Genomic DNA, 13,862 nt, shown 5'->3' with positions numbered 1-13,862 from the left:
TGGTGGGGAGGGCCCAGGTGTCCAAGACAAAGAACAGCTGGCTCATGACAAGTGAGGAGGCCCAAGGGGGGATGGTGGTGGTGAGGAAGCTGAGAGGCCTGGACCATTCCCCAGCTCCTCAGGGAAAGCACTGCTCACCACGCAAGGTCCATGGAGGTAACAGGAAGCTCTCCTCTAGTGGCACTGAAAGCCACTATGAAAAGTGAGAACTGGGCCGGGCACAGTGGCTCAGAATGTAATCCCAGCACATTGGGAGGCTGAGGTGAAGAGCTTGAGACCAGCCTGTCCAACATGGTAAACCCCAACACTACTAAAAATACAAAAATGAGCTGGGCATGGTGGTGGGCTCCTGTAATCCCAGCTGCTTGCGAGGTTGAGGCAGGAGAATCGTTTGAACCCGGGAAGTGGAGGTTACGGTGAGCTGACATCGCACCACTGTACTCCAGCCTGGGCGACAGAGGGGGACTTGGTCTCAAAAAAAAAAAAAAGTGGAAGTGGGCAGGATGCAAGGGGAAAACAGGGTGGAGAAAAGTCAGACAGAGGGACAAGAAGCAGGGAGGGAAGGAGCTGCTATCCAGGATGTGGAGTTTAAGTTCAGAAATGAGTCCTTAAATTCTCAGTCTCACCTCTATTTTCCCCCAGGAGGTGGAAACTTCAAGTGCTGGATTTACAGGATGTCTGTGACAACTTCTGGATGGTTTGGTCTGAAGCTATGGCCCATGGGTGCTTCCCCGTTGCCATGAGGAACAGAAAACCAGTGCCGGACTGTCTAAGGATGAGAGGAGAGCAGCCCTTGACTGTGTTCATAGACCTTTGGCTCAAGAACAGGACTCTGGATGAATACCTCACCTGCCTCCTTCTGTGGGTCAAGCAGAGGAAAGATTTACTACACCTGTGCTGTAAGAAGCTGAGAATTTTGGGAACGCCCTTCCACAATCTCAGAAACATCCTGAAAATGGTGAACCTAGACTGTATCCAGGAGGTGGAAGTGAATTGCAATTGGATACTGCCCATCCTGACACAGTTTATCCCATACCTGGGCCAGATGAAGAATCTTCAGAAGCTCCATCTCTCCCACATGGATGTCTCTCGCTACACTTCCTCAAAACAGAAGGAGTTTGTTACGCAGTTCACCACTGAGTTGCTCAAGCTGCACTACCTCCAAAACCTTTATATGAACTCTGTTTCTTTCCTCGAAGGCCACCTGGACCAGCTGCTGAGGTGAGGGAGGGTGGTGAGCTTTCTCTGCAGGCCACAGCAGAGCCTGTTACAGTAAACGCTAGTGGGCATCTACTGTGAGCCAGCCTATGAGGATGTAACAGTGAAGAGGACACTAGAATGTCCACGCATTGTCCTTCTGGCAGCCCTGTCCTGAAATGGGTATCACGCAATTATCCCAATAGAGGCAGATGGATTAGCTGGGGTAGATGCTATAGAGAGGCTGCCATGCTAGGAAGCTAGCTACTGGGGGGTTCAGATCTAGTGAGGGTGCCTTTGTGAATTCTTCCTGAGGATGTATGTCTAAGTTAAGATGATGAAAACTAGGCCAGGGATGGTGGCTCATGCCTGTAATCCTAGCCCTTTGGGAGTCTGAGGCAAGAGGATAACTTGAGCCTAGGAGTTTAAGACCGGTCTGGGTAACATAGCAAGACCCCTTTCAGAAGTGAATACATAATTAAAAGAAACAAGATAATTTTTTTTTTGGATAAGGAGTTTCACTTTTATTGTCCAGGCTAGAGTGCAGTTGCACCATCTCAGCTCACTGCAACCTCTGCCTCCCGGGTTCAAGTGATTCTCCTGCCTCAGCCTCCGGAGTACCTGGGATTATAAGCGTGGGCCACCACACCTGGCTAATTTTTATTTTATTTATTTATTTATTTATTTATTTATTTATTTATTTATTTGAGACGGAGTCTTGCTCTGTCGCCCAGGCTGGAGTGCAGTGCCATGATCTCGGCTCACTGCAAGCTCCGCCTTCCGGGTTCACGCCATTCTCCTGCCTCAGCCTCCCTAGTAGCTGGGACTACAGGCGCCCGCCACCAAGCCCAGCTAATTTTTTTGGTACTTTTAGTAGAGACGGGGTTTCACCGTGTTAGCCAGGATGGTCTCGATCGCCTGACCTCGTGATCCACCCGCCTCGGCCTCCCAAAGTGCTGGGATTACAGGTGTGAGCCGCCGCGCCCCGTCAATTTTTATGTTTTAAGTAGAGACAGGGTTTCACCATGTCGGCCAGGCTATTCTCCAACTCCTGACCTCAGGTGATCCACCTGCCCTGACCTCCCAAAGTGCTGGGATTATCGGCATGAGCCACCGTGCCCAGCCAACAAGCTAACTTTTCAGAAGATGATAGGAAGTAGGGAAGTTAAGTGGGCACTGAATAGCAGAATGCTCAGCAAACCTGCACATTGCAGAATACAAGCTTTGTGCCCCACAGCTTGGTGAACACAAATGATCCCATCTCTAATTCCCTGTCGTAATAGGTTGTTTTGAGCTCCAGGTAAATTAATTACATAGGAAATGCATGATTCTGAAACAGAGGGTCGGGGAGCAGGCACAAAGAATGGTGAAAGTGACAGATGGTTTGCTGATGATACAGGCGTGTCAGAGACTCCTGCAGCCCGCCCACCCCAGCTGATGTTGCAGGATCCTGCTTGGATTTGTCCCTTGTGCCTGCATCTCCACTGGGCTCCTGTGGCCCAGAGATGTGGTTTTCTGCCTGACAGATGAGGAAAGGGAGCTTTAGGGATTCTGTGAACTTGATCCATTCCTATAGATGGTGGTGAAAAGACAGGCTCAAATGGATATATATATATTTTTTTGATACAGAGTCTCGCTCTGTCACCCAGGCTGGAGTGCAGTGGCATGATCTCTGCTCACTGCAACCTCCACCTCCTGGGTTCAAGCGATTCTCCTGCCTCAGCTTCCCAAGTACCTGGAATTGCAGGCACGTGCCCCCACACCTGGCTAATCTTTGCATTTTTAGTAGAGACGGGGTTTTGGCATGATTGCCAGGCTGGTCTCAAACTCCTGACCTCAAGTAATCTCCCAGTCTAAGCCTCCCAAAGTTCTGGCATTGCAGGTGTGAGCTACTGCACCAGGCCTAAAATGGAATTGACCTCAGTGGCAAAGCTCTTCATCACGCAGCCTCTTAAGTGTTGACTATCAGACAATCAGAATGACCCTGGGCTTGGGCAAAATGGTCTTCGTCCTTCACCTTGACATTCCCCACCACCCTCAACTGACCCCTACAATTCCCCACAAGTAACTTTTTGCTCTCTCTCCCCAGCTGTCTGAAGACCCCGTTAAAGATCCTCACAATAACTAACTGTGTGCTTTTGGAATCAGACTTGAGGCATCTATCCCAGTGCCCGAGCGTCAGTCAACTAAAGACCCTGGAACTGAGTGGCATCAGACTGGCCAATTTCAGTCTTGTGCCTCTCCAAGTTCTCCTAGAAAAAGTTGCAGCCACCCTTGAGGACCTGGACTTAGATGACTGTGGCATCGTAGACTCCCAAGTCAACGCCATCCTGCCTGCCCTGAGCCGCTGCTTTGAGCTCACCACCTTCAGCTTCTGTGGAAATCCCATCTCCATGGCCACCCTGGACAACCTGCTGTGCCACACAATCAGACTCAACAACTTACGCCTGGAGCTGTATCCTGCCCCGCGGGAGAGTTATGACGCTGATGGTACCCTCTGTTGGAGCAGATTTGCTCAACTTAGGGCTGAACTGATGGGGAGAGTGAGGGACTTAAGGCACCCCAGGAGGATCTTGTTGTGTACTGACTGCTGCCCTGACTGTGGCAGCAGGTCATTTTATGGCCTGGAGGTAGATCAGTGCTGCTGTTGAATACCTGCCTATTTAGGCGGATATATCAAATGCTTCCTTCTGGACACATGGAAACTAAAACCTAGGTCTTAGGTATATCCTAAAGAGAGCACAGAAACCACTGTTTCAGACACCATCTCTGAAAGTGGGGAAGGAAAGGTAATCAAGTAGGGGGAAAAAAGAGCTCACCACCTTCAGCTCCTGTGGAAATCCCATCTCCATGGCCACCCTGGAGAACCTGCTGTGCCACACAATCAGACTCAACAACTTACGCCTGGAGCTGTATCCTGCCCCGCGGGAGAGTTATGACGCTGATGGTACTTGGGGGAAAAGTTTACACGGATTCAATAGGACTTTGGGGACCTGTGTCCTGTAGAGTGGAACATGGGAATGTGAATGTCTAGAGTGGAATTCAGGCTTGAGAATACATGAGGGAGTTCCCCTTGCATGGATGGCTGTAAAGAAGCAGTAAGAAATAAAGTGAAACTGAGTGGAAACTGTCTGGTGTCCTCCATTGTCAAGTAACCTGTTTCCAGTTTAAGCCTCAGGAAACTTCAGTTATTGAACAACAACAAAAAAAGGCACCGAGTTGTCCAATCAGTAAGATGCAGCCCCAGAAAAATAAGGCATTTAAATGAAATTTGGTTATTTTAATCAATTTCCTCCCATTCTTTTTTTGAGACAGAGTTTCATTCTTGTTGCCCAGGCTGTAATGTGGAGTGCATTGGTGACATCTCTGCTCACTGCAACCTCCATCTCCAAGGTTTAAGAGATTCTCCTGCCTCAGCCTCCCAAGTAGCTGGGATTACAGGCATGTGCCACCATGCCCAGCTGATTTTAGTATTTTTAGTTCAGACAGGGTTTCATCACTATGTTGGTCAGGCTGGTCTGAAACTCCTGACCTCAGGTAATCCACCCAACTCATCTTCCCAAAGTGCTGTGATTAAAGCTGTGAGCCACTGTGTCTGGCTCTTTGTTTGTTTGTTTTTTAGGTGTTGCTCTTTTTTTTTTTTTTAAAGTTCTCACTCTGTCACCCAGGCTAGAGTGCAGTGGCACAATCATGGCTCACAGCAGCCTCCATTTCCTGGGTTCAAGGGATCATCCCACCTCAACCTCCTGAGTAGCTGGGACTACAGGCATGTGAATCACCAGGCCTGGGTACAGTTTTTAGTACACACAAGATCTCGCTTTGTTGCCCAGGATGATCTGGAACTCCTGAGCCCAAGTGATTCTCCTGGCTTGGCCTCCCAAAGTGCAGGGGTATAGCTTTGAGCCACCACGCTCGGCCTCCTCCAGTTCTTCACTTCTCTTTAGACATCTGTTGCCTCCTTGTTAGTCTCTGTGGCTGTTCAGTGGGTTAATACACACTAGGTGGACACCCAGGGCATGGAACATTAGTGGGCAAGACCAGTGAGCCAATCCACATGCAAAGCACCTTCTTCTCAGGGTCTTTCACTGCTAGCCAGAAGCTGAGACCCGGCCACTCCTTGTGAGTCTCCACATGGTTCCGGAAGCCTTAGTTGGTGGAGGTCAGCTTCGCTCCACAAGGAGCCACTCTATTCCCACGCCCTGGAAGGGGATGTCCGTATTGTGCATTAACTGGAGCCTCTGGGTGGCATCAACCCTTCTGTGTTCCACTGATGACCAGCAGCCCTTCTTGAATTAAACTGATTGCACCCAGTAAAGACAGCCACATTCCCTTTAAGTAAAATACTAAAACTATACCAGCATGTAACACTGTGTAAATATTTCAATCTCACATATAAAACATTACATCTTTTTGGGGAGCTGTAAGATGATGAGAGATTTTCTCATAATGCCCCCTCCCCATCAAGAAGAGACTAGTGCAGCGTGTTCTGGAATCTCACATCATCAAAGGGTGAAGAACGATCAAGTGCCTGTGGGTGATGAGTGACCTTCCCTGTGCTGAGGAAGCCTGCATAACCGGCACCCAAGTGAAGGATCCTGCTGAGGATTCAGGGGCTGGTGCTGCTGTCAGGGATCTCAGCCAAGAATCTCAGGTTCCCTGTAAAATGAGGATGATGATGTCCACCAGCTTATGGGACCCTGGTAGAATCCAATAAGATGGTTCATGTTTTGGGCTTGGCGTGGGACCTGGCGTAGAGTAAGATCAATATGTCTCGTTCTTTTTTCTCTTCTCAGCAGAAGTCCCAGCATTTTTCGTCTTTCAATCTCACCTCTTATTCCCGATAACAGGGAGGCAACAAGAATCCAGGGCAGGCAACGGGGCTGAGATTCTTCAAGTCGCCACAGATTTCATCGCGATTCCCCCAAACAGCAGAGCCCCAGGAGCCAGCAGGGGGCAGCGTGGGCAGTTCAGGGCTGGATTGATACCTAATGATTGTAAGATCAAAATCCCCAATCCATACGTATCGGGTGCCATCTGCTGGTAGATCAGATCAGATGGTGTAATTTAGTGTTGCAAGGATTATATTTTATTGTATTTTTAGAAATTTACTATTATGAGCCAGGTGGGGTGGCTCATGCCTGTAATCCCAGAACTTTGGGAGGCCGAGGCAGGTGGATCACCTGAGGTTGAGAGTTTGAGACCAGCCTGACCAACATGGAGAAATTCCTTCTCTACTTAAAATACAAAAAATTAGCCAGGTGTGGTGGCACATGTCTGTAATTCCAGCTACTCAGGAGGCTGAGGCCAGAGACCTGCTTGAACCTGGGAGGTGGAGGTTGCGATGAGCTCAGATTGCACCATTGCACTCCAGCCTGGGCAACAGTAGCAAAACTCCGTCTCAAAAAATAATAATAAAATAAAAAGAAATAAAAAGAAAATTTATTATGGCCAGGTGTGGTGTCTCACGACTATGGTCACAGCACTTTGGGAGGCCAAGGCGGGCAGATCGCTTCAGGTCAGGAGTTTGAGACTAGCCTGGCCAACATGGTGAAACCCTGTCTCTACTAAAAATACAAAAATTTAGCTGGGCAAGGTGGCGTTCACCTGTAATCCCAGCTATTCAGGAGGCTGAGGCAGGACAATCGCTTGAACCCAGGAGGCGAAGGTTGCACTGAGCCGAGATCGTGCCACTGCACTCCAGCCTGGGTGAAAGAGCAAGACTCCGTCTCAAGGTGGTGGGGAAAAGAATACTTAACTTGGTTTGGAATCTCAAAACAAATGAGATTTTAAAAACTAATTTTAAAGACACTTAACAATAATCGTTTCTAAATTGAAATATATTTAGAATAATACAATTTTAGCTTTGAAAGGAAACATTACAGTTTTTAAAGATATTGAGTTTATTTTATTTTATTTTAAGACTCTGTCATCCAGGTTGGAGTGCAGTGGCATGATCACGGCTCACTGCAGCCTCGACCTCCCAGGCTCAGGTGATCTTCCTGCCTCAGTCCCCCTAGCAGCCGGAACAACAGGCAGGCACCATCATGCCTGGCTTATTTTTGTATTTTTAGTGGCGACCAGGTTTCACCACGTTGTCCAGACGGGTCTTGAGCTTCTGGGCTCAAGCGATCCACCTGCCTCAGCCTCTCAAAATATTGGGATTACAGGTGTGATCTGCCACATCCAGCCTTGAGTTTATTTATTTACTTAGTTATTTATTTTTGAGATGAAGTCTCACACTGTCGCCCAGGCTGGAGCACAGTGGCATGATCTCACCTCACTGCAACCACACCTATAAGCATGAGTCACCGCACCCAGCCTTGAGTTTATTTATTTATTTTGGAGATGGAGTCTCACTCTGTCACCCAGGCTGGAGTGCAGTGGTACGATCTCGGCTCACTGCAACCTCCGCCTCCAGGGTTCAAGCAATTCTGCTATCTCAGCCTCCCAAGTAGCTGGGATGACAGGCATGCACCACCACACCTGGCTATTTTTTTGTATTATTATTATTATTATTATTTTATTTATTTATTTTTTTAGTAGAGATGGGGTTTCGCCATGTGAGCCAGGCTGGTCTCCAAACCCTGACCTCAGGTGATCCACCTGCCTCAGCCTCCCAAAGTGCTAGGACTACAGGCGTGAGCCACCATGCCTCTCCTATTTTTTTCTTTATAGCCGTTTTAGCTTCACAGAAAAACTAAGCAGAAAGTGCAGAGTTCTCATCTACCTCCTTCCTCCTTCAACATACAGCAACCCCACGGGATCAGCACCCACACCAGCGCAGAGCATTCATCGCAATCAATGAGCCACAGGGACACATCATCGCCACCCAATGTCCATAGTTTATTTATTTATTTATTTATTATTAATTTTTTTTGCACACAAAACAATAAACATTTTCTAAAAATATATACAAACAAAAAGATGTGTATCAAACATATTAGGAAGGTTGCACATGGGAAGATGGGGAATAGAAATGGGGAGTGGGAATTAAAGAAAATAAATGAGAGAGGGACTTTATATGGATCAGTGATAATAACTCAATCCTCTATTTGACAAAGAAGAAGGAGAAGGAAGAGGAAGAAAAAGAAAGTGGGATAAAGGATCAGAAAGGGAGGAAAATAGAAAAAATTAGAGTATGACTCCAGGGTAGACCTGTTTTGTTGTCACTGGGTTGGTTGGTTGGTTTGTCTGTTGTATTTTTCATATGATTCGCCATGTTGGCCAGGCTGGTCTCGAACTCCTAGCCCGAAGTGATCAACCTGCCTCGGCCTCCCAGAGTGGGACTACAGGCGTGAGCCACCACGTCCAGCCCCCACATTGCTTCTGGCCTCCGTGGTAGACCTCCCAGACGGGGCGGTCGGGCAGAGGCGCTCCTCACTTCCCAGATGGGGCGGCCGGGCAGAGGCACTCCTCACATCCCAGACAGGGCGGCCGGGCAGAGGCGCTCCTCACTTCCCAGATGGGGCGGCCGGGCAGAGGCACTCCTCACTTCCCAGACGGGGCGGCCGGGCAGAGGCACTCCTCACTTCCCAGATGGGGCGGCCGGGCAGAGGCGCTCCTCACTTCTTCCCAGAGGGGGCGGCCGGGCAGAGGTGCTCCTCACTTCCCAGACAGGGCGGCCGGGCAGAGGAGGGGCGGCCGGGCAGAGGCCCTCCTCACATCCCAGACGATGGGTGGCCGGGCAGAGGCGCTCCTCAGTTCCCAGACGATGGGTGGCCGCGCAGAGGCGCTCCTCACTTCCTAGACGGGGCGGCTGGGCAGAGACGCTCCCCACCTCCCAGACGGGGCGGCGGCCGGGCAGGGGCTGCAATCCCAGCACCCTGGGAGGCCAAGGCAGGCGGCTGGGAGGCGGAGGCTGCAGCGAGCCAAGACCACGCCACCGCACTCCAGCTCGGGCAACACCGAGCACTGAGTGAGCGCGACTCCGTCTGCAGTCCCAGCACGTCGGGAGGCCGAGGCGGCAGAGCACTCGGGGTCAGGAGCTGGAGACCCGCCTGGCCAACATGGCGAAGCTGCGCCTCCAGCCAAAGGAGAAAAAGCAGGCAGCTGTGGTGGCGCGCGCGGGCAATCGGGGCAGGAGAATCACGGGAGCCGGAGGCAGGGAGTCTGCAGCTAGCCGACTAGATTCCAGCCTGGGCTACAGAGAAAAAAGAAAAAAAGAAAAAAAGTAAAGGAAAGGGGAGGGGAGGGAAAGGAAGGAAGGCAATGTCCATAGTTTACATGAGGGATCATTTCTGGTTTTGTTCATTCTGTGGATTTTAACAAAGGGATAATGACATGTATCCACCATTAGAGCATCACGCAGAGTAGTTTTGTTTCCCTAAAGTCCTCTGTCCTCTTTCCGTTCATCCCATTGTACTCCGAACCCCTGGCAACCACTGGGTTTTCTACCGTCTCCATAGAAAAAGGCAAAAGCCTTTTCCGGAATGTCTAACAGGATGAGTCTTTTCACACTGCCTTCTTTCACTTGTACAATAGCGTGCATTTAGGAATATTTCATGTCTTCTTATGGCTTCATAATAGTTCACTGACCAGATGGATCACAGTTTGTTTTTCCAGTCACCGACCGAAGGGCATCTTTCTTGCTTCCAAGTTTTGGCGATTATGAATAAAGCTGCTATAAACATCCAGGTGTGGGTTTACTCATTTCGTGAAATACCTGGGAGCATGATGACTGAATTGTAGGGGTATGGTATGTTTTACAAGGATTTTTTCTTTCTTGACAATCTCACTTGTTCGATATTGCTGCTAAAGGTCAGGAACTTTGTCTCGATCATCCCGTGGTCCCACTACTGAGCATGGAACCTGGCACTTGGTAGCAAATGCTGTTGACCACATGATGCATGGGAATGTTTATCATCAGTATAGCCACTAAATTCCTAACTTGGGGACGTCAACAGTAACTGGCTACCAATAATACAAATAAGTTGGATTATGGAAAAAATAGCCCTTGTGGTACTGTGGATACTCCATGTGTATCATGAAAGTCCAGCAATTGGCCAGGCGCAGCGGCTCACATCTGTAATCCCAGCACTTTGGGAGGCTGAAGCGGGCGGATCACTTTAGGTCAGGAGTTTGAGACAAGCATGGCAAACATGGTTGAAATCCTGTCTATTAAAAATACAAAAATTGACTGGGCGTGGTGGTGCATACCTGTAGTCCCCGCTACTGGAGAGACTGAGGGAGGAGAATTGCTTGAACGCAGGAGGTGGAGGTTGCGGTGATCGAAGATCAAGCCACTGCACCCCAGCCTGGGCGACAGAATGAAACTGGAAACACCATACTCCCTCTTATATGGCAAAGCCCCAAGCTCCTATAGATCTGATGCAGTCCATCTTTCTGACACACAATCCAACCCGGCCAGACTGCAGGCAGCTTTTTCTCCCACTGTTTAACACTGAGGAGTGTCGGAGAGTAACACAGGCAACTCTCTGCTGGATAGAAGCCCGCTGTTCTCTCTCTACACTTTGTCTCTGTGTCTTATTTCTTTTCTCAGTCTCTCATCCCACCTGATGAGTTATACCCACAAGTGTGGAGGGGCTGGCCCCCTTCATTTAGCGGCAGCAGGATTCTGCCACATCTGGATTCCAAATTTTTCAGTGATGGCTAAGACATTATATGAAGCCACAGAATCGGAGAAAAAGAGCCCCTCCTTACGGAAACTAATCAGAAATAGCATTCAAACAGCACAAGGAAGCTTTAAGTCAGGCCCAGCCTTAGGACTACCAGATATAATTAAGCCTTTCTTTCTATATATTCATGGACCAAAAGGAATGGCTATAGGGGTTCCGACTCAAATTATAGAATCATGGCATTGTCCAGTGGCATATTTATCCAAACAACTGGACTCCATGGTGCTAGGATGGCCTCCTTGCCTTAAGGCATTAGCTGCCACCATCTTGTTAACACAAGAAGCTAGCAAATTAAATTAACTCTGGGACAGCAGCTAACTGTCCGGGTGTGACACTCAGTTATAACTTTGATGGATCAATCAGGGCATCATTGGTTGTCAAACCCAAAAATGACTCAGTACCAAGGGCTTCCATGTGAGAACCCTTACATTATTTTAGAAACAGTGAACACCTTAAACCTGGCTACTCTGCTCCCATTCTACCCAGGGGCTCCCCTCCATGACTGTGTTGCAACAGTAGATGAGGTATTCTCCAGTTGGAAAAATCTTGCAGACAGACCTCAGAGGCCCAGATGTTGAATATTTCACAGATGGAAGTAGTTTTGTGCTAGAAGGGGTTCAAGATGCCGGGTATGCAGTAGTAATATTGGACTTAGTAGTAGATGCTCTGCCTCTGCCTACTGGAACATCAGCTCAAAAGGCAGAATTAATAGCCCTGACAAGAGCACTGCTTCTAGCAAAAGAGAAAAAGGTCAATATTTACACTGATTCTAAGGATGCTTTTACTACATTGCATGTACATGAAGTTATAGACAAAGAGAGAGGACTTTTAACAGCTGGAGGCAAAGAAATCAAGTACAAAGAAGAGATTCTGCAGCTCTTAGAGGCTGTGTGGGCTCCAGGAAAAGTAGCTCTAATGCACTGCAGATGGCACCAAAAGGCAGGGACACCAAAAGCCAAAAGAAACAGAAAGGCAGACAGAGAGGCAAAGAAGGGAGCAATGATTACACCACATTTTAAAGAGGAAGCGTTAGTTATACCTCTCCTCTCAGAACCTCCTCTCCAAGAAGACCCAAGTTATACTCCAAATGAAAGAGCCTGGTTTGCTCAAGAAGCTGGAAAATATATTAAAGAAAGGTGCTGGAAATTCTTCAGTGGGAGATTAGCAATTCCAGAAATGTTAGCTCTTATATTTGTGAAGCAAATTTATCTAGAAACTCATATGGGAAAAAAACGGCACTAGAAACGTTACTGAAATGCCATTTCTATGTGCCGTGGCTCTGCCGTCATTTGAGCTGTTTGTGAACAATGCTTCACCTGTGCTCAGAACAACCCACGACAGGGTCCACTCACCCCCCAAGAATTCAGGAAGTAGGAACCATGCCTTGTGAAAACTTTCTTTTTTTTTTTTTTTTGAGACGGAGTCTTGCTCTGTCGCCCAGGCTGGAGTGCAGTGGCACGATCTCGGCTCACTGCAAGCTCCACCTTCCGGGTTCCCGCCATTCTCCTGCCTCAGCCTCTCCGAGTAGCTGGGACTACAGGCGCCCGCCACCGCGCCCGGCTAATTTTTTGTATTTTTTTAGTAGAGACGGGGTTTCACTGTGGTCTCGATCTCCTGACCTCGTGATCCGCCCGCCTCGGCCTCCCAAAGTGCTGGGATTACAAGCGTGAGCCACCGCGCCCGGCCAGTGAAAACTTTCTGATAGACTTTACCAAACTACCCCGTGCCGGAGGCTATCAGTACGCACTAATGCTTATTTACACCTTTGGAGGATGGGTTGAAGCTTTCCCCATCAGAACAGAAAAAGCACGAGAAGTGACTAAAGTACTGTTAAGGGACATTATCCCCATGCTGGGACTGCTTTTAACTTTAGGGTCCAATAATTGGACAGCATTTGTAGCTGAAATAGTGCAAGATTTAACAAGACTGTTAAAAATAAAATGGAAGTTACACACAGCCTATCAACCGCAAAGTTCAGAAAAAGTGGAATGCATGAACCGGACACTCAAGCGGCTACTGAAGAGATATTTCCAGGAAACCTATCTGAGATGGGATCAGGTCTTGCCTATGGTCCTTCTCTGAGTCAGGTGCACCCCAAACAAACTGGGTACTTGCCCTACGAGATTTTGTTCAGTCAGCCTCCCCCCAGTCATAAGTCAAATTAAAGGTGATCTCCATGAACTAAGAGAATTATCCCTAAGAAAGCAAATGCAGGCTTTAGGGACAGACTTGCAAAATGTCCATGGCTGGGTACAGAAAAGAATGCCTATAAGCCTGACAGACCCAATACACCCCTTTAAACCTAGTGACTCTGGGTTAAAAAGTTGAATTCAATTCTCTAGGACCCATATGGGATGGGCCTTATTCTGTAATCTTTTTTTTTTTTTTTTCATACAGCGTCTCGCTCTGTCCCCCAGGCTGGAGTGCAGTGGTGCGATCTCAGCTCACTGCAAGCTTTGCCTCCTGGGGTCACAGCATTCTCCTGCCTCAGCCTCCCGGGTAGCTGGGACTACAGGCACCCGCCACCATGCCCGGGTAATTTTTGTATTTTTTTTTTTTAATAGAGATGGAGTTTCACCGTGTTAGCCCGGATGCTCTCCATACACCTACATACTAGATTTTAGTGTCCAAGTGCCTGGAAGAGAACTTTGGATTTATCTACCCCACTAGGCACGCCTTCCCTAGCAGCAAAGATGGAGCTCCAGTTCCTCAGGTGGTGATGAGTCACAGGAAGGGCAGGGGCGGGACCAATGAAGACCCTCTTGGGCTGCCTGACTTCCCTCAGTGTACACATCAGCTCAGCCCCAAGTGGGGTGAAGATCTCCCAATTGACACGAACCAAGGAATTCAAACTCTCCTCAGGGGCAGGATACGTCTCGAGGCTTAACTTGCTCAGCGCGCTGGTGTGGCGCAGCAGGTCCTTCAGGGCGTCCATAGACATGCAATTTCTGCCAAAGTAGAAGGTGGTGAGCTGGAAGCAGCAGCTCAGGCCAGGCAGGATGGCACGGAGTTGGGAGTAGTGGATCTGAC

General features: G+C 48.7%; 1 protein-coding gene across 1 annotated transcript; it reads left to right on the top strand.

Annotated features, from left to right (window-relative positions):
• The first annotated feature begins 71 nt into the window (after nt 1-71).
• On the top strand, nt 72-3,848 carry LOC116813774 (putative PRAME family member 26). The gene is made up of 3 exons (XM_032760901.2): nt 72-202; nt 643-1,221; nt 3,287-3,848. The coding sequence occupies exons 1-3, from the start codon at nt 72-74 to the stop codon at nt 3,846-3,848; spliced, it is 1,272 nt and encodes a 423-aa protein (XP_032616792.1).
• Nucleotides 3,849-13,862: the final 10,014 nt, after the last annotated feature.

Source organism: Hylobates moloch, unplaced genomic scaffold, assembly GCF_009828535.3.
Source record: "Hylobates moloch isolate HMO894 unplaced genomic scaffold, HMol_V3 SCAFFOLD_9, whole genome shotgun sequence".
NCBI classification, from domain to species: domain Eukaryota; kingdom Metazoa; phylum Chordata; class Mammalia; order Primates; family Hylobatidae; genus Hylobates; species Hylobates moloch.
The sequence above is the reverse complement of the archived record's forward strand: the minus strand, read 5'-3'. Positions and strand labels throughout refer to the sequence as shown.

Excerpts from the sequence above, each read along its gene's own strand:
- LOC116813774 (XM_032760901.2), top strand. The coding sequence starts at position 72 with ATGGTGGTGGTGAGGAAGCTGAGAGGCCTGGACCATTCCCCAGCTCCT. Across the intron at positions 203-642 it reads ACTGAAAGCCACTATGAAAA|GAGGTGGAAACTTCAAGTGC; the intron begins GTGAGAACTGGG and ends ATTTTCCCCCAG. Across the intron at positions 1,222-3,286 it reads CACCTGGACCAGCTGCTGAG|CTGTCTGAAGACCCCGTTAA; the intron begins GTGAGGGAGGGT and ends CTCTCTCCCCAG.